General features: G+C 41.7%; 3 protein-coding genes across 10 annotated transcripts in view; 1 reads left to right on the top strand and 2 right to left on the bottom strand.

Moving 5' to 3' along the window:
* The first annotated feature begins 3,819 nt into the window (after nt 1–3,819).
* Nucleotides 3,820–4,488, top strand: neurog3 (neurogenin 3). The gene has a single exon (XM_069689800.1). The coding sequence runs from the start codon at nt 3,820–3,822 to the stop codon at nt 4,486–4,488; it is 669 nt and encodes a 222-aa protein (XP_069545901.1).
* Nucleotides 4,489–4,837: 349 nt separating this feature from the next.
* pdlim1 (PDZ and LIM domain 1 (elfin)) lies at nt 4,838–11,755 on the bottom strand. The gene is made up of 7 exons (XM_069689958.1): nt 11,486–11,755; nt 10,366–10,517; nt 9,810–9,894; nt 8,513–8,697; nt 7,377–7,525; nt 7,055–7,172; nt 4,838–5,501 (listed from the first exon to the last, which is right to left on the bottom strand). The coding sequence occupies exons 1-7, from the start codon at nt 11,576–11,578 to the stop codon at nt 5,315–5,317; spliced, it is 969 nt and encodes a 322-aa protein (XP_069546059.1). The 5' UTR covers nt 11,579–11,755; the 3' UTR covers nt 4,838–5,314.
* Nucleotides 11,756–15,034: 3,279 nt separating this feature from the next.
* LOC138616004 (sorbin and SH3 domain-containing protein 1) overlaps nt 15,035–18,637 on the bottom strand; it is a 40,644-nt gene continuing 37,041 nt past the window's right edge. For 6 of the 8 annotated variants that reach the window (XM_069689946.1, XM_069689950.1, XM_069689948.1 and 3 more), the window contains 3 exons: nt 17,372–17,559; nt 17,132–17,238; nt 15,035–16,802 (listed from right to left, as the gene is read on the bottom strand). In XM_069689946.1, the coding sequence (XP_069546047.1) occupies nt 16,735–16,802; nt 17,132–17,238; nt 17,372–17,559 (363 nt within the window). In that variant the 3' untranslated portion in view covers nt 15,035–16,734. The remainder of the gene's footprint in view (nt 16,803–17,131; nt 17,239–17,371; nt 17,560–18,637) is intronic. The other 2 variants (XM_069689951.1, XM_069689952.1) reach the window with 2 other exon arrangements.

Here is an 18,637-nt window from a genome sequence, read left to right as displayed (position 1 = left end):
TTAAATTGATATCTTGAATACCGTTCTTTCTCCAAAACGGCACTTTTAAACTAATTACAATTGTTTGGTATTTTAATATGGAGGATATAACTATTTTGATTGGATTGCTTCTCTCAAACAAATAACCCACTTTAGCTAATGTCCCTCGTTGTGAATTACTATTGTGAAAAAAATGGAAATGATTTGCTGTTTAAAGTTAAAGGGACCTGACAGCATGTCTTCACCAGTTAGTTAGGCTAAATTCATACGTGTTTAAAATGAACAAACTGAGTTGTAATGCAAAAATTAAATAATATATTAAATTATGTCAAATACTTCAGTTAAAAGCAGCTGTATTTCACTTGAATCAAATAAAACTTTTCAAATTAAAAGCTACACTATAAATAATACAATTATTTATAGAAATTTATAAAAATAAAAAAGTATGCTAATTTCCCTGATTAAATAATAAATTTATGAGTAAATATTACCTAAATGTTATACTAAGTATTTCATCAATTTGGAAATAATTCACATGTTCTCTTTTATATCTACCAAGAGCCACTAATTAACACAAGCAGCATCGTAAAGAAGCTATCAGAAACAAAGAAAAAAAAACACATTCTGCAGTAGTTTAGGGTTTGAAAAGGGGCGACAAGCAGCCACAGCCCTATTTGTGCTTAAAATCTCCAATCTTTACAAAAAGACAAACTGTCCCCAAAGGACAGCTATTCCACTGTAATTGGTGTACACTGTCTTCAAAAGCTGGGGTGAGAGGTACAATGCATTGCCTGTGAAAGGAAACTCCAAAGCACATTAAAAGTGAATTACTTCTTGTGCAAAGTGTGGTCGGGGTCATGCTGGTCACGACGCGCGCACCTCTCCAAAAGCGCACACGTCTCCAAAGGCGCACTCCATACTTTCTGAAAGGCAGTCACATTGTTGGAGGGTCTCACAAGAGGTGTACATATGGCATCCGGGTTGCAATTAAATGTTTTTAAGATGTTTTTCCTTTCTTGAAGAAGTTTCCTTTTCCTTTTTTTCTCTCCCAGCAGCTCTTTGCCAGAAAGAACAAGAGGAGGGGGGCACATTGAATGGCTTCGCTGCGAGTTTGGGATGACAACAATCTGGTCAGCGAGTTGTTGGACTTTGATTGTCCCCTTCAAAACGTCCTTCAAACAAAAAGCTGAAGACGAAAATAAAGCCCCACCTGGTACCTCTGTTTGCTAAAATAATAATAAATAGATTTCGTTTAATAAATAAGCAAAAGAAACTGTAAAGTGAAGTAGTAGAGGAAGTATTAATCAGGAGCATCGGGCAGGTATCACCTGCTCCGGAGCTTGCTCAGTTTATTGTTAAATATTGTTAAATCACTTTTCGTACCAAGTCTGCTCCGATATCTGCCATTTCCACAGCAACTGGGGGCTTATGTTTGCCTATACTTTGCATAACAAGCAGGACACTACAGCACACTGATAAAAAAAATCAAGGAGAGACTGACAACTTCAAATCTGCACCTGTCCACGATATCCGAATATGGATTTGGCATCAATAACTATTTGTAAAGTGGTACTATTCAGTTTACTTTAGACTTTTCGTGCCTTTTATAGCAGCAAAGCACCGTCTCCTATCTCACTGGTGTATTTGTCCAGTTTATTGAAAGCATATGGTTATCAGATTGTTCCCAAAATACATATTTAGACAGAAAGTTAAGGAGAGCTTTTTGTGATCCTTTGTTGGCAATTGTAAATCATGTTTGAGCTCTGCCGCACTCCCCCCCTCCCCCCCACCAAAGCTAAAACGTGTATGCATATCACAGACACATTTTATTAATCTTTTTATGTCTGAAATCAATGTTGTATAACAAGAAGGTAACGCGCCACTAAGTTTTGGCATAATTGGACAATGTTTTGGAGATGTCTTAGCGCATACATATAGGGTCACATTACAGAAGAAATTGAGCTTTTATTGTTGCCACACACAAAAAGACCCTTTGTACTATCAATTCACACAGCAGGTTCCACCTTTTCAAATCCTTTTTGTTAGTTGGTCCAATGCGTAATTGTCTTTGTGCGAATACCGGAGCTTTGCGCTTTAACGCAGCAAGAAAATGTTTATCCAAATATGTATGCCATTAAAAAAAATAAATGTTCTTTTATATAAATGACATTGTGTGAGTTAACGAAGATTTAACCTATTCTTCAAGATAACCCAATACGGCAGTGTTCAAGTGAGGATCAACTCGGAACAACAACTCGTCAGTCATACTAAGTCATGCGATAAGCGCTCAATCACCACAATCACAAACTGTATGCTTAATAATAAACAAGTTATTCAAAAATAATCGCAGACATGTTGTTTCTTTTAATCTAGGTTCCTAGTGCTGTGTTGCACATGAGTTTTATATTTGAAGTTAGTGTGCGAAGTTACCATGACCATGGTAAGACGTGCCAATATTTGGAGTGCGTAAAATGTGGCATTACAAGCACCATTTAAGGTTAGTGATCTGATAACATTTGCAAAAGAAAACTCAAACATTTTGCTAAAACATATTTCAGGAAAGAAGTGCAGTGATAAGTAACAGTCAATACAGTATGTACCATAATTAAATAGCCTTTGCGCATACAATAAGGCAACCCGTCTAATTGAAAGGCACATTAACATAAAGACATTATAACTAGTGACAATAGTAATAATTAATAATAATAATAATAATAATGATAATAATAATTATCACTGGCCTTAAAAGCTTCCAGAGGAGCTGAAAACTAACCATCTAAACTCGTATACCAGATCGTTCGGAAATGCGTAAAAAGATGTTTCTATTGTATATGAATGTATATTTGGTTTATGTGAGCCTTCTGCTTTTAATGCTTGGAACACTGACATCTCACTTTGGCATCAGAAACAAGCGTGTCGCACCACTGAAACCCCAAGATATAGAAAAGTTTACAATACTTATTTCTATCGGGGCTCCCAGCGTTTAATCTGAGATCAAGTATAGTGACAGCATGGCTGACAAGGTGTTAATAAAGAATAGTAAACAGTTACAATACGATCCTCAGACCCAGCAGTCGGCCTGAATGCTCCCTGATTTTAAAATATTCCTCCAGACAGACTTTTGGAAATTGATGCCCGATTTTAATCTCAAATTTAAAACAAATTAAAAATACATTTCACTATAAAACCCAATTATTGCCAACCTGGCATCCATCTGGGACATCTTACCTATTTGATTGAATGTTACAAAGAATACACAAAGACGTAGAGCACTGTGAAGAATGAGGGAGAGAGGGAGAGGGTGAAGGACACGCTGCCTGGAAGCTGATTGGCCACTTGACGGGCGCTGTTGATTCAGGCGTCCATGGTGCAAATAGATAAGATAAAGACCATATAAATTGACAGAGATGCGCATCCATCCCTCACTGTCAGCTGCACATGTTCACTGTCTGCTGCTTCCAGCCAGAAGAGAGGACGACCGCCTGTCTCTTTACCCAAGTTTCACCCGTTACCAGTGCAGACGTAAGTGCAAATATATCCATCCAGCTGAAGGTTTTATCTGCCGTTTGATGTTTCCCAGACATACTTTCGAGATAGTAGTGCAGTTACAGATTCTGAATCACTTGAATATTTAAAGAGGTGAAATCCTGCTCCTCAAATACGTGAAATTCGTAACATTTCGAACCATTTTTGAGTTTTATGGAAAATTTATGAAAGTTTATTTTTTAGACTCGATTATTGCAGATTTTTGTAAAATACTTATAAGAGCTCTTTATGTTGTTACGCGTCAGCTTTGGTTATATGTAACTTGATTCGTAGAAATCTGTCTATTTGCACAGGATGTCCCCTAAAGTGAGGTGTACCCCCGATTATCTCCGTGCGTCCAGGGATGCCGTGACGCTCTGCAGGATTTCTCCAACACTCCGCAACCCCGTGAGAGAAGCAGGCGACACTTCAGGAGACTCCGGCGAAGATTTGCCTGGAAAACCGCTAACTGTTATTGAAGCCCCCTCAGCGAAACATCCCAAATATAGATGCGAGCAGTCTGGACATCGGGGCAGGCGCAGGATGAAGGCAAACGACAGAGAGCGCCACCGGATGCACAACCTGAACTCGGCTCTGGACGCGCTGAGGAGCATCCTGCCGGCGCTGCCCGAAGACGCCAAGCTCACCAAGATAGAAACTCTGCGCTTCGCCCGCAACTACATCTGGGCTCTGACCGAGACCCTGCGTATGGCCGACCAACACGGGCACGCGCCAGACTACCTGCCGGTGGCGTCAGAGCTGAGCAGCCCTGCAAGTGTTTCATCTGCTGAGTGGGACTCCGTGTCACCTGCGGAGTCTGGTTACTGGACCTCTGCTGATTCTGGCCCCAGAAACTCTTCAACAGCTGTCAATGAGAGGAGATGTGCAATCTTTACAAGAGACGAGTCCAGCGCCGTCCCGGTCACCTTTTATTTCAAATCACTGTGTGGTGCAAATGATCTCAGACACACGTGGCACTTCTGACTTTTTATGATGAAATGATCATGTAGATTTTTTTTGTAAAGGGTGGAAATGTTTCAGGCATTTAGGTCTCGTGATGTCACAGCAGGTGTTTCTCCCACCCCCCCCCATCAATCAACGTAAAACACCTGCAGTGACGTCACCAATTGAAAATCCCAAACGTACTGAAATGTAACAAGCTTGTTGCAGTGGTCTTTTCTATCTTCACTTAAACTGGGTTCAAAACAGAATCCGTTATTGATTTACTTTTCAGGAGAACTTTCTGAAGCTGCAACTATAATTCAAGGAAATTTCTTTGCACTGAAAAGTATGTAAATGATGAGGAAGTACAGTCAATAATCCAGGAAAAAAATTGGTTTAAGATAAAATATTTATTTGGCAATGATTTTCTGATGAGTTTTTGTACTATTCTGCTGTATAAAACGGTCTATTTAGTTAATAAAAATGGTAAAAAAAAACAACAGTGACTTTTTGGGGGGTTAGGAGCACTCGGGCTTTCCCTCGTTTCCATGATTTGAAAGAACATACTGGACGTGTACAAAGACAAACATTACCAACACATAGTGGCTGTCATTCAAATAGAGATGATCTGTTTGGTGAGAGAACATTTTTCATACATTTTCCTTTCTTACAGCCCAAAGTTAATGTGCAAATCATTTTCAAATAGTTCTTTTACTGTCCTGCCTGGCAGTGACAGCCCTGAAGCATAATGTGACAGAAGACCATTTCATAGTCTGAGGAGGAGAAAGAGCTAAATGTTGTCATGTCGTGGGTTATGTCGTGTTGTCCTATGGTGGCGTGCAGTCCAAGGCTGAGCTCGGCGAGCGCGCTACTTGGGGAAGACGGTGACCACGTCGTAGCCCTCGGGTGGAGTGACTCGCTCGCGTGCGTGCTTCTCACAATAAATCTGGTTCTCCACAAAGAAATGTCCCTTCTGTTTCAGGCTGACGTCGCAGTCTGTGCAGGTGTAGCACTCGGGGTGACGGAACTTGTCCCTCAGCTTCACCACCATCCCCCTGAAGTGTAAATATAAACATCCCATTAAACTTAAGCAAGAAAAAGTTGCAGGGTTTTCCTCCAACTCGGTAATAAAAGTTATTTTTATGGGTGAAAAGTCCTGACTAAAAGTCCATGTTTCAGCTGATCCTAAAGGTGTTGGATGGAGCTGAGGTCAGCGCTCTGTGCATGCTAGTTTAAAGTCCTTCACATTACGAGCAATAACTCCATAACCTTTAAAGAGGGTAAGAATCGACGTGGCCTTCAGGTAACATAAAAACATGAAAGGCCGTCTCTGGTGCCGGTGTTAGGTTGGTCTGCTCTGTAGAAACATGGAGGTGCAACATGACGAGCTCAGTGGAGGAGGACTGGTTACCTACAGTATGTAGGTGTGAAGGGCTCATTCTAAGCTAACTAAAACACAATGAGTTTTAGTTTCAGGTGATGATAATGAAAACATAATTATGAATATTATATTCAATTCCTGCCAATAGATACTAAATCCTACACACGGGTCCTTTAATGGACCTGGCTTTGTGTGTAGAAACGCTTCCATGTTGGAGAGGGTCTTTTTTTCAAAGTGTGACTATCAAGTTGAAGAACACTTGTCTAAAACAGTGGATAATAAAGCATAAACTTTTCACATAATTTAAACTAAAGTCAGCCAATAAAAACCACACTAGACCAAAAATCCACATATGTGAGCAGTGTTTTAACATACATTTACTCCTGTAACTTAAAAAGTGTTTTAGTGACACAAAGAAATGTCAGGAAATATGGAAAAGAGATATTTAACAAATGTCTCAGCTGGACTTGATCTGAGGATGTAGTGAAGGAAATGAGTCAGAACCTAAACTGGGCCTGACATGTACTGTTTTTCTTACTACTATTGACATTTTATGTGGTCCAGTTTCATTCTTTTCAAAACGGTACTTTTTTAAAACAGTCAAGAATGAAGCGATAATACTTTACAATACTGAACTGTTACTGCATGAGAAAAGTGTCAGTGTTCATATTTTCTACATATTAAATCCCTAACACCAAAACTTTGGTTGGTCACTGGATTCTTGGGAGGTTTTGGGTGCATAACTTCCTGGTATGTAAGTGGATCTTAATTATACAGTCCGATGAAAAGTTTCTGTTTCAAATAACAGCGTAGATTGTTGAGGAAACTGATTCTAAAACGGTTCTTAAATTAAGAACAGAAGGAAAAGAAAGTAATCATGAAAATTCAAGCAGATTAAGTAAACTTAAAAGATAAATGAAAAAGACTGGACAGCTGCAAAGTTTCAGGAAAACAATTCTGTTTTTGCTCATTTCGGCCACAAGGAGGAGACAAACTGCAAACAGAGACAAACTGCAAACAGAGACCACACTTCGGTGTTGAATCACAACATTTAGTCCCAATGTGGATGTTTTTCAAGTCTGAAACCACTAAAAGCTGGACAGCAGGTATCATGATGATGGTGTGGATTCAGATGAATCCATAAATGACTCTGATCTGACCCTTTAGTGGAAAAAAACAAAACAAACATGTAAAACTTAAAACGCTGAAGAATCCTAAAATACTTACACAATCCCAGATCCACATTTGTCACAGACGGGTAACTTCTCCGTGTTCCCCAGTGATGATCCGATCTTTGTGGTGGGAGCTTTCACACTCCTGAAGCCTGATGGTTTTTCTGAGTCGCCTGCAAACACCCAACACACACACTGAAAACGCTCTTTGAAGTTTCACTGGTCATACGCATCTGTAATATTTCTATTCAGTTGGACTTTGTCACTGTAAAACATCTGTTATCTAATCTAAAGTGAAATAAAGCTGTGTGGCCCGAAGCCACACACTGTTAAAAGGAAAAGTCCCACATTGAAGAAGCTGTAAATACCATCCGTACCCGTCTCCAGTATCTCCTGCAGCACCTTGAATGAAGCGGACTGTCGAGGAGGCTCATCAGACTCTTGGTTCTCCTGCAGCATCTTGTAGACCTCAGAATCCGCTGCTACGGGCGGCCGCTTGCCTGATTTCGACGGATCTGATGGAGATCTGCAAAGAAATCATGTATTTCGGTACGTCAGATCAATATTTGATCAAAGTTTTGAAATATTGATGAATCAGATGTTTTTAACTCAGTACTAACAGTAGAAGATAAATCTATAAGGGGGAATGAACCATTTAAAAAGAAAGAAAATCATGTAAATCAAAACAGAAGCTGCATTAAGATGAATTCAGCTGTCATGACATGGCTTAACTCAACTGCCCGTAAAGACTTTTTAGTCTAAACTGAGTATGTAAAAAGTAGAAAACACCTTTCTAAAACTTGGTTATGTGTTTTACAAAAAGATAAAAGATTAAAAGACCAAAGATGAGTACAACACACACGTTACATCAGCACAATAAAAAAAACAAATGGTTAGAAGCATCACAAATCAAAGCAGCATACGACTCACAAAGCACAAAAACGTTTAGAAAACTGCTGTGACTGAAAGTTACAGACTCACTAACTGCTTACGGGCGTCTTGGCTCAGGCAGGAACAAAGAGCATTACAGCAGAATAAGAAGGAGGACACAAAGACAAGGACAACCGTTTCACACAACACAATCCTGCGTGTCCAAGAAATACAATAATTCCCAAGTAGCAGAACTGAAAAACTCTAAATAATTCAAAAAGATTCGGGGAAGAAGCATTAGACCCAAACAAATACCTGCTGAGACCTGTCGGGCTGCAGTCAATAAGGAATACATTTTGGGCAGAAACATTTTACTCATTGTTTTAATATGGTTTAAAAAAAAAAAAAAAAAGCAACCAATCTAGAGCATCCTCATGTTATTGATACTGATCAGTACTTAATACGGACGATGCGAGTAAAATATTAGTTATTGAATGCAAAGCTCCCGTTTTCCAGCGCCGAGACATCTTGAAAAAACCCTCCTCATCAAAGCTGTGAGCGAATGAATAACGGTCTGTTTTGACTTGATCTGATAAGTCCTGACTGGACTCGCAGTAAGTGGTATCGTTTCAGCAGATCTTACTTGTTGTTGGAGTCATTAGCTGCGACCAGAGTCTGAACTTCGTCCACAGCGGAGTTGAAGTTCTTTATGTTCTCTGAAGAGTACAAACCGGACGGGTTGTTGTACTGGTTGGTCACAACTTTGGGGCCAAAAGCGCTGAAAGGCAGCGCGCTCCTGTTGTGGGTGGAGCCTATGAGTTTCACCTCCTGTAAAAAAAAAAAGAAAATACAATTACGGTCCATTTCCATTCAAGCTTGTTGTGCACAATCCAAACTTTAAGATGGTGCAGGTGCCTGAAACTCACACACCGTCGGAAACATGCAATTTATGCAGTGGTCACAACTTTTGACGCTTTCAGATGGGCTCTCATTTTGAAATGTTTCATGAACTTGCACATGTACAAACATGTCGTAGATATTAGGTGGGTTAGGAACATGACTCAACAATTTAAAAACACGCCACCTCAACAGTTTTCAGCGATAAAATCAATCCTGTTGAAAACTGACGCTTGGAAACCTCGTTCAACTGAAAACGCCAAAACGGTCCTACTTTGTTCTTGTAAGTGCTGCTTTTAGTTTGTCAAAGTCACACACAGTTTAGCAGGATAATGTACGACTACGGATTCTGCTTTAATTATACCTAACCAGCTCAGACGTTTTAGACAAGCACGTCATGACACTGGCATGCCATCACAGTGGGCACATAAATACCACCGAATCTAGCTCATGCTTAACGGTGGGAACACGGAAACGCCTCCAAAAATAGCCCATGCTTCAAGCACATCACATCCAAATTGCCAAAAATCCCAAAGTCTCTTCAAGCAATTAAACTGACTGCATGGATCAGGGTTACAGCAGCCTAAAAAGCTTCATGGAAAAGTTTGAACAGATCAAAAAAACAGTGAAGACGCATGAAAGTCAAAAAGTGCTTGAAGCATGTGTTGTTATGTGTGCGAGAAAAATGCACAGCCTTTGTGACACACAGGGCTCGGACACCGCTTCCTACATGATTTCACACTTTGGCCTCAACTTCCCAGTCAGCAGGCAGGAACTGAGGCTTGCATCAGCGCTTGGCTGATAACCTACTGTCTCCTAGGAAACCTCCTGTTGAGAAGTAAACAATGACTTCATCGTTGGCAGCAGCAAAAAAAAAAAAAAAAAAAAAAAAAAAAAGAAGGAAAAAAAATCGTTCCACAAGCCTTTGCAGGCACAGTGAGAAACGAACAGTCAGGCTTTTCGGAAAGTCTACGGCTACATCGTAAACGGGACTTCGCTCTGAATGACGAGTTCATCCTCAGAGCTTTGATGTCGACACTCACCCGTGGCTCTGATGCAAGATTCATCTTGTACGGATGAGTCTTCCCTTCCTCGGATGAAAGCGGCGACCACAATTTCGATTCTGACCTGAGGAGCAGAGGAAGATGTTTGGAAAATGATCTGGACATTTAATAACTCCACATGCCTGAATATTTTTCTCTCCTTCTGGCTTCGTCTTGCCGCGTAGCTGCACGTGATCACGTCTTGCAGTTATGTCCCCCCCCCCCCCAAACCCTTCATGCAATCAACACCGATTCTCTTAATGTTAACAAACATATCGGCCTCAAGTCTGATGAATCCGTTTCAACATCCATCCTGCTTGAAATCCTCCGCTGCCGGTGACTTCTGGTGTAATGCAGCGACGTGACACAGAATTGAAACACAGCTCAGCAGACATGCGCTTGTGAGATTTAGAGCGTCAGTAAAACAAAAGGCCTTTAAAACGAATGACTAAAGATCACATCACTCCCTGAACACCTGGATCGCGGCTGAGCCGTCTCACCTTACTCTGGTGTTTTTCAGGCTCGGGGCTACGCGCATCACGCCGCTGCAGCCTACCTGTCTACGGAGAGCACCATTTCCTCGATGCAGCCCTTGATCTTGTTCTGCGCCTCCAAGTGAGTCATGTTCTCCGTCGGCTCTCCGTCGATGGACAGGATGATGTCTCCGATGCACAGGTTGGCTTGGGCTGCTTTACCGCCCGGGTTGACCTACAGCACAGGAGACACCGTGTTTGGGACCGCGCACGAGCTCCTCGGGTATCTCGAGGGAACGCCTCGACTTCCACATGTTTGAAAAACACATTTCTAAAAAGAAAAAGAAACACTACTTTCGCCACACAAGTTTTAATTACAGCCTGAAAGCTCCTTCGCTGATCAGAGTTTGTACTGAGCAGCTGAGGGAAGGCTGACCTTCAGGAACCTCCACACATATCTTTGTTTGAAAGGTAAACAGAGGTGGTTTCAGGCCCAGAGACTGTCCGAGATAACAGGACGAGGGAACAGTCGAGGAATTCCTAATCACGTTTCCGTGGGTGGACCCGACACCGGAACAACATTTACAACAGGATCAGCAGCCACCACTCAGGCAAAGTCCACAGAGGAGGTTCACGCTGCTCTCAGCAGGATGATCATTAAAAAAACATGTATACACCTCAGTGGTGGAAAGTCAGGTCGGGACAAAAAGAGGCTCCGAGGGCTTCATGGACACAGCGAGGTCAAAATAAGACAGTTAAAGAGTTTTACGACAACAAATGATGCTTTTAATTAGAATAAATTAACCCGAGAGAGGACACGTGACCGAACATCTGGATCATACTGGTATTTAATGAGTTTTAGTCTCACCTGTACGGTAAAAGGTGTGAACACATTCATGAACACGAAGACATTTCACATCCCGTAAGAAGTCCTGATCTCGTCTCGTCTCGTGAAACATTAGTCCACGGAGCACCGGAAGTTCACCTCCGTCCAGTAAACACACGTTAAAGCTCAGAGGAGCTAACGCTAGCTGAGCTACCACGAGATCAGCTGAGCTCCGGTTAACTACCGGTTTGTATTCATTTTGTATTATTTATTGGTGAAGAAAAGAAGAAACTAGAGAGAGGTGAGTTCCGTCGGGACGAGTCCAGGTGCGGTTACAGCGACCCGCAAAGGAGCGGCTAAGTGTGAGATCAACTTACCCGGGACACGGCCAGCGGCTGCTCGAAGTCTTTCCCCCCGACGAGCCTGAAGCCCCACGGACCGGGACCCTGCATCACCACCCGCAGAGGCATCACAGCACCGACGTCTTCTAACCGAGCCGACTGGTGCCAAGCTGTGTTCAGAGATGTGCCTCGGACCTGCGGCTCACTTCCTACTGCACGATGACATGTGCCGAGATCCCTCCAGTCTGCATGAGGGCAGGGGGAGGACCCTCAGTCTGCAGCTGGACGGACGATTTAAAGTTTCCTCTCTGATAAGTGAGACCAAAGATCGTGTATTGAGAGGAAGGATCACTCCGTAGTGTGTGTGTGTGTGTGTGTGTGTGTGTGTGTGTGTGTGTGTGTGTGTGTGAGAGAGAGAGGAAGTTAAGGAAGTTCCCGATGAAAACACCACAGGTCACGTGACATAAATTGCCACTAAAAGCCAGGAGGACTTTCGACAAGACAAAAACACCAACATGAAAGTGTTTTTTGTTGTTGTTGTTGTTGTTGTTGTTGTTTTTTGTCTGTGCATCCAGGGCCTAACACATAATTCCTCCCATGTACACCATGCAGCTGCTGCGAATACTCACTATTGGACACCAAATGCGGGTTATCTGCAGGATCCCATCTGAAAATAGTCCCCAGCCTGCACAATTTACTCCCGTTTGAGTTATACCTGTTAAAATAAATGACCAGCTGTTTTAGGAAATAGTTTAACCCTTTGGAAAAAGTGAAACTATAAAATTGTGCCCAATTTTAAAGGCTTTATGTCTTTGGTGGGAAACAGAGGCCTGGGACTGGATGCCACACACGAGACGACAGAAAGTTGGAAAGTATTGAGAGACACAATGACGCATGGGATTTGTTGACAATAACAAAAATATTGGACAATGTCTATACTTGAAACTGACAATAAAACTCCCCAAGGAGCACAAACATATGTAAAAAATACCTGCAGTTTTTGCAAATATACAAATGTAATCTTTGCCTTTACTTTAATGTTAATTTATCTAAAAGTTTTAATATAAATGACACTTAAAAACATGTTAAAATAAAAGGAAAATGCGACTCAATTGAATGAGTGGTACGCGATGACCACATCACTTTTAGTGTGACGGAGATTCTTTGAAAGCAGAGCAGAGTGATCCTTCTTGACTTTTTTCCCCTCTCTCTAATGAGCTCCACTGTTTGTTTTAGGGATGTCGGCCTGCCCTGACGTCACCGTGTTATGTGCGAGTTTACCATTTATGGTAGAGCTAAATCCCAGGATGTGGAATGTGCCGCTCCCAAAACCTGAATTCCTGCCAGAGAGGATCTCTGCCCAGAGTGGAGAGAAAAGAGGCCCGGCAACACCGACTGAATGAAACACGTCCCTTCTTGTGCATCTTTAAGAGCCCTTAAAGTTCTCCCAGAGAAGTCTGTGAAGGTGTTTGTTTTAAAGTGAACCTTCAAACACACATCTGTCAGCCTCATCACTTTAATGGGATTTAACACTCGAGGTGAACATGGTGGTGCTTCACAGGACTGTGAGTGAGCAGCCAGAACTATTTATGTAAGATGACTGACATTGCAGGAAGTAAAATGGATTAATATCTTATGTCATACATCATTTTCCACTGGTTGGATGTAGTTTAAATAATGTGTTACATCAAAATAAAACAGATAACAAACTGCAGTTCCCCAACCCAGGAACTAACAACTCCACAACTCCACTCCTTAAAAAACACTCACATGCAAAGTTTGATTGTCTACTTGCTGAGAAAACGTTGGTACCCATTCTAAATTAAAAATAAATAATGTGACCAATACCTTGAAATGACTCTTATCTGTACTATCATTCATATCTTTGCCATAAATCACAACAGGTGACACCCAAAATGGTTTAAATGGTTTATTAAATATTGCATAATACCGAAGTCACAGCAGTGTATAGCATCTTTATTTTAATATTGTCAATGTAACAGCACTGCAAATTGAAGCAAACAAACCAAACCTGTTGCAGGTTGTGCGTCTTATCAAATTAGTCCATTCTTCTGATTATTAATCGTCATGTTGAAGCTTTGTGTCACACTTTTTAAAGTACAGACAAGTTCTTAGTAAATGGTCTCCCATCATGGAGACTGGGACGAATGGGGAAAAACCATGGTTACATTAAATATGTCATGAATACATTTCAGTGATACTCCAAAAAAGAAAAAAAAAAACGATATTAAATGAAAATGAGGCACAATTTAGCATCTAACATAAGGCATTATGATGCTCACAAATGGCAGCGAAATGTTCAAACTCTCTGTGCTCAGTAATGCTCCACGCTGTGCTTCGACGAAAACTCCTTCAGGCAAATAAACCGCCGCAAGTGACGGAGAGCTCCATGTGACGCTCCCAACGCTCGCAGTCTAATTTTCTTTTCTTAATTTACATATTTACAATCCTTCTTGTGCCGTACTGCTCGATAGTCTGCAGGTCCATTCAAGGTGAGACATTTTATTTTTTACATATTCTGTGTACACTGCCTGCACCACATTCATATATTCATACATTCATACATCCTGTGATGTTTTATGGAGCACAGAAACAATCTATAGTGTGTCGTTTGGTGACTAAATGACTGACTGTTTGCCCACCATGCTTGAGGTGGAGCAAAACTTTCTAAACTATTTTAACAAGGCTACAGGTCGACACCCTCCCAACCGATCAGCACATTCATGAGGAGCAAAAATGTTTAGCCAGCAGTGGAGGGGAAAAAAACATGCTTTTGTGGTGAAACAAAATACATGAACATTATATCAGTGCTATACAGGCAAACCCACAATGCAGTGTATTAGATTACTTGCTGAGAAAATATTCCCCGTGCTGATGTTGGCAAAATAGTCAGTGGAGATCTGCACAGGAAGAGGAACCTGATCCAACAACAAACATCAGAGAGGATGAAACACTGATTGTACTGAGTTTGGTGTTGGATATAACTCCATATATGTTGTAGCTTCAAACCATGTCTGGATCAGGTCAGTGTTTATCGTCACTGCACGACCGTATCTAACACATTCAGGTGCAATAAAAACAAAGACAAGTCAACAAACACTTCTAGGTCTAGTGAGTCTTACTGTTTTAAATGTCTATTCTTCACATTATGCTTCAGATTTTGTGTATTCAGGCATTCATACAGAGCTATACTAAAAGATAGGCGCACTGATAGTCTGGCACCATATGATTAGAATTGTTATCGATAGGGAAGTGATGATGTTTGTACTGAGCTTTTTGAAGCCTTCAATGGCTTCACGAAATCAACTAAACATACTTTCAAATTCGTCTTTAGCAACTGCCCTACAAAACTAGACCCATCTGCTGCTGGGAGCAGGTCACAACAAGCACTACGAATTATTTGCAAGTCCTACTTGACAGTTCTGCTCGGAATCGATGAGGCCGATGACAACGAGGAATTTAAATGAAGAGAAAAAAATAACAAGCAAAGAAAAACAACAGCCACCATCTTTCTATGGGTGTGTGTGTGTGTGTGTGTGTGTGTGTGTGTGTGTGTGTGTGTGTGTGTGTGTGTGTGTGTGTGTGTGTGTGGAGGATGTACTCTGTTACAGGATCTGATGGTGCTGAGATGAGGGAGCTCTGTACTTGCAGGAAGATGGCTCTGATGCGCTGATAGCTGAATTCAAAGTAATCGGCCATCAGAGAGCGACGAAAGCTCAGCGTTGACCCTTTCATCACTTTGTTTTCTTCAAGGTAAAGGTGAAAATGCTGACGTTTCATGCTCCAATTTGATTTGTCTTATTGATTTGACAGTGCATGCAGTTCTAATGCTGACCTCAGTGTACTGATTACATATAATAATATGTAGTCATATGATAAAGGCCTCCAAAAGTTTTCTGTAGGCATCTACATGTACCTATACAATCATGTCAATAAAGTTGTGATTATAATCTCTATATGATTTTAAAAAAAATCTGTATGATTATATTCTAATTCTCACCTGTTCAGCTTTCACTTAAAACATGTAAATAAGCTTTTAGTCACCGCTGATTAATCTGCTGTTATCTTGTTAGGTTCGATCCTCCTAAATTACCAAACAGGAAGTTAAGTGCTACCACGCCTGTCCTGTGGTTGAAGTCAGGCGTCTACCACCAGCTACCTTAAAGGCATCAGCCATCAGTGATCACTTCTGTTTCAACTAGAGAAGTATAAAAGGTCCAAGACACAGTTTCTGAAAATATTGGATGTGAATATACAGTTTTGTTTCACTTTCATGTGACATGCAGCACAGTCTGTGTGTCCTGACAGCACACACCAATGTTTTAGTGTTTCTAGTCATGCACGTGATTGTGTTAATAACTTCTGTATGACAACCTTCAGGTAGAAAACGAAGGCGATACTGAACCGGTATCTAAAGCAGTTGGGTTGTGAAAGCTGTGATCTACTTCAAAAGTAGAAAATACTGACTTTATGATGATTCAGGAAATGGGAAAGAAAGAAAAACAGGTATGTTTCTGCAAAATCTTATTTCAAAAGTCTTTAAGTATTTAAACTCCAGAGGGCACTGACTTTAAGCAGTTTTCTTAAATCTAAACTAAACAAAAATAATGAGCCATCAGATTACATTTCATATCTGTTTGGTAAATTGATCCAAAAACTAAATTTTATATTTTAGAAGAAGAATCAAAAGGAAGTTTTTGTTTTATCTCTGAGATGCTTGCTTTGCATCATCTTTTGCTGATCATATTAAACCCCTCCGGCCCTGAAAGGTAGCTCATGACAAACAGCTCCAACCTCACATCACACAAAAATACATTCGGACCCCTACAAAGTCCAGTTCAGGTAATAAGATCCACTCTTTGATCCATACACTGCTCTGCTGCCGGCCTCGAGTCTGAGGTGCTACGTAAACACTTGTGTACTATAAAATTATCACACGGACAAAAATGGAAGCTATTATTTGTACAACAAATTTGTGGGAGTTTTTTTCACAGAGAAAACTCCACGCGTGGAGAGCGGACGTTTCTGTCGAGAGGTGTGTGAAATGTGGATGAGGTGTGTTGAGTTTTTTTTCGGGCAGTGAGCTGTCTCCCTCCTTTGTCTTCGCCTCGTGCAGTTTGACATACCTCAGGCCGAGCTGATCACTTTCCCAGACAAAATGTGTTCGCCTGGCTAAACGACTATTCTAACCAACAGCCATGCGCGGTAGTAATGACTTCCCAAGCTTGACAGGCAACCGTGTGTTACAGCCAGATTAGATAGCTTTACAGTTTCACCTCCTTCACGTAATTCCCAGGGAAAGTCCCAAACTGTTTTGTCCTCTTTGATGTACCTGTTGAGGAAAAAAAAGAAACATTGATCAGGATTAAAGGTTAATGTGACCTCAGTTTGTTCACAAAAATAACCCCTTTGAGCTGTATTTAAAATTCTGTACTGTGCCTGTGAATGTACATTGCTCTAAATCCTATACTGTCTTCCTTTAGAAACCTTCTATAAGCGATGTGACACATTGAGGATGACTGTACTTCTCCTGGACATGCACACTGCATGCGTGCAGTCCCTTGCTGTCATTCTGCAGAAACCCTATATGGATTAATGTGACACAGCGAGTGTGACTGCATCTCGGAGGAATCCCGTCCCCGGGGGCCCGGCGGCACATACCGACGAACCAGCCGTCATCGCACTTCTCCATGACGCTGACGAGGTCTCCCTCCTGCAGCTCCAGCTCGTCGTCGTTCTGCGGCACATAACTGTACAAAGCCTGGAAACTGGAGGAGGAGAAGGGCGGTGAACTTACAGAGCAGAGAATGTGAGATCAGTAAAAAATGAAATGGGGGTCGGGTGGCCTGAAATATATATATATAAAAAAACCAGCGTGAAACTGGAAGGGATCTTACTCACATTCCACAGCTGAGACGGCCCGGCTCCGGGCTGCTGCTGTGGGACTGGGGTTGCTGGGAAATGATGAGACATTGTTTACTGGGGTGGGGGTGCAGTCTATGCAGAGAGTCATTATGGTGGTGGGACAGGGTGCTGCAGTACCTCACCGAGGTCTCAGCTATATTCAAGATTTCATTACACACTGCCTCCTAGTAGTAGTGGTAGTAGTGGGTGGTCGTCAGAGAAAGACAGACAACGGGGGCCCACCAAAAGTCCCGGAGGTGAGGAGTTAGAGAGGGAGGAGGGGGGATGTGGGCGGAGGGGCGGGGAAGGTAGGTCCAAGTGAGAGGCAAGGTCAGAAAAAGGAAGTGATCCGTTAAAAAAGCCAGGAGGTAAAAGTAGAAGGAGTGTTGGTGGAGCCCGGGAAAAGAAGCATGAAAAGGCAGGACACCAGAGAGGGAGCATGTAGACAGGAAACATGAGAGATTAGTGCACTTGTACAGGAAACCAGTCAGTATGAACATGCAGCAGTAAGAGGAAGATGGTAAGTTAAAGGAAGAGTGTGACATTTTGGGTAATTTACTTTCTTGCTGAGAGTTAAATGAGAAGACTGATATTACATTCACATCTCTATGTTCAATATAAAGCCTGAAAACAGGTCAAATCTGTCGCGACAACAACTACAGAACAATGAAATTAGAGGTGGATTCAGATGCATAGTGATGACTAAGCAACATGTATAAAATGTATTGTAGGTTTACTGCAGTTCAACCATGAGACTGACCCCAGTTCAGTCACACGTTTCTCCTCCACAGCTCTCCTCTCCTCCTGCCTCCCACTCATCCCATTTATCCAATCACAGCAAGCATCAGGCCTTCCATCACGTCTCATACCATTTAAATACGATGTTTTCCTCATTGTCCCTCTTCCTTGTCTTGCAGGCACACACCACCACCCCAGCGCCACCTACCACCAGGGGACTCAGGACCATAAACATACATAGATATATAGACAAATGTCTATATATCTATGCTGAGGACTCTTTGCTAGGCCGGCCTCAGACGCCCTCCTGCAGAGTGCTCTGCTAGGATGTGCCCTGTCCACATAGTTTGAATCTGTGCCAAAATCTCTATTCATCGTTTAATCTCGTATTCAGATGGAGAAGTCTCTTCAAGTTAAAATGACCCAATCTAGTGACATTTAGCATGCTTTAGCTTCTTTGCACCAAACATTGTGCTGACGAGACTCCAGGATGTCACTGTGCCCTGCTGAAAAAGTGAGCAGCAC

Source organism: Brachyistius frenatus, unplaced genomic scaffold (genome assembly GCF_029030835.1).
Source record: "Brachyistius frenatus isolate BFR_SWC_R1_liver_20210118 unplaced genomic scaffold, ASM2903083v1 Contig_8, whole genome shotgun sequence".
Classification (NCBI taxonomy): Eukaryota; Metazoa; Chordata; class Actinopteri; family Embiotocidae; genus Brachyistius; species Brachyistius frenatus.
This window is presented reverse-complemented; position numbering and strand designations above follow the sequence as displayed.

What these genes read in the sequence shown, in the direction of transcription:
- neurog3 (XM_069689800.1), top strand. Translation starts at nt 3,820, where the DNA reads ATGTCCCCTAAAGTGAGGTGTACCCCCGATTATCTCCGTGCGTCCAGG.
- pdlim1 (XM_069689958.1), bottom strand. Translation starts at nt 11,578, where the DNA reads ATGCCTCTGCGGGTGGTGATGCAGGGTCCCGGTCCGTGGGGCTTCAGG. An exon ending in GCAGGAGATACTGGAGACGG is followed by an intron (nt 7,173 to 7,376) that starts GTACGGATGGTA and finishes GGGTGTTTGCAG; the next exon opens with GCGACTCAGAAAAACCATCA. An exon ending in AAATGTGGATCTGGGATTGT is followed by an intron (nt 5,502 to 7,054) that starts GTAAGTATTTTA and finishes TTTACACTTCAG; the next exon opens with GGGGATGGTGGTGAAGCTGA.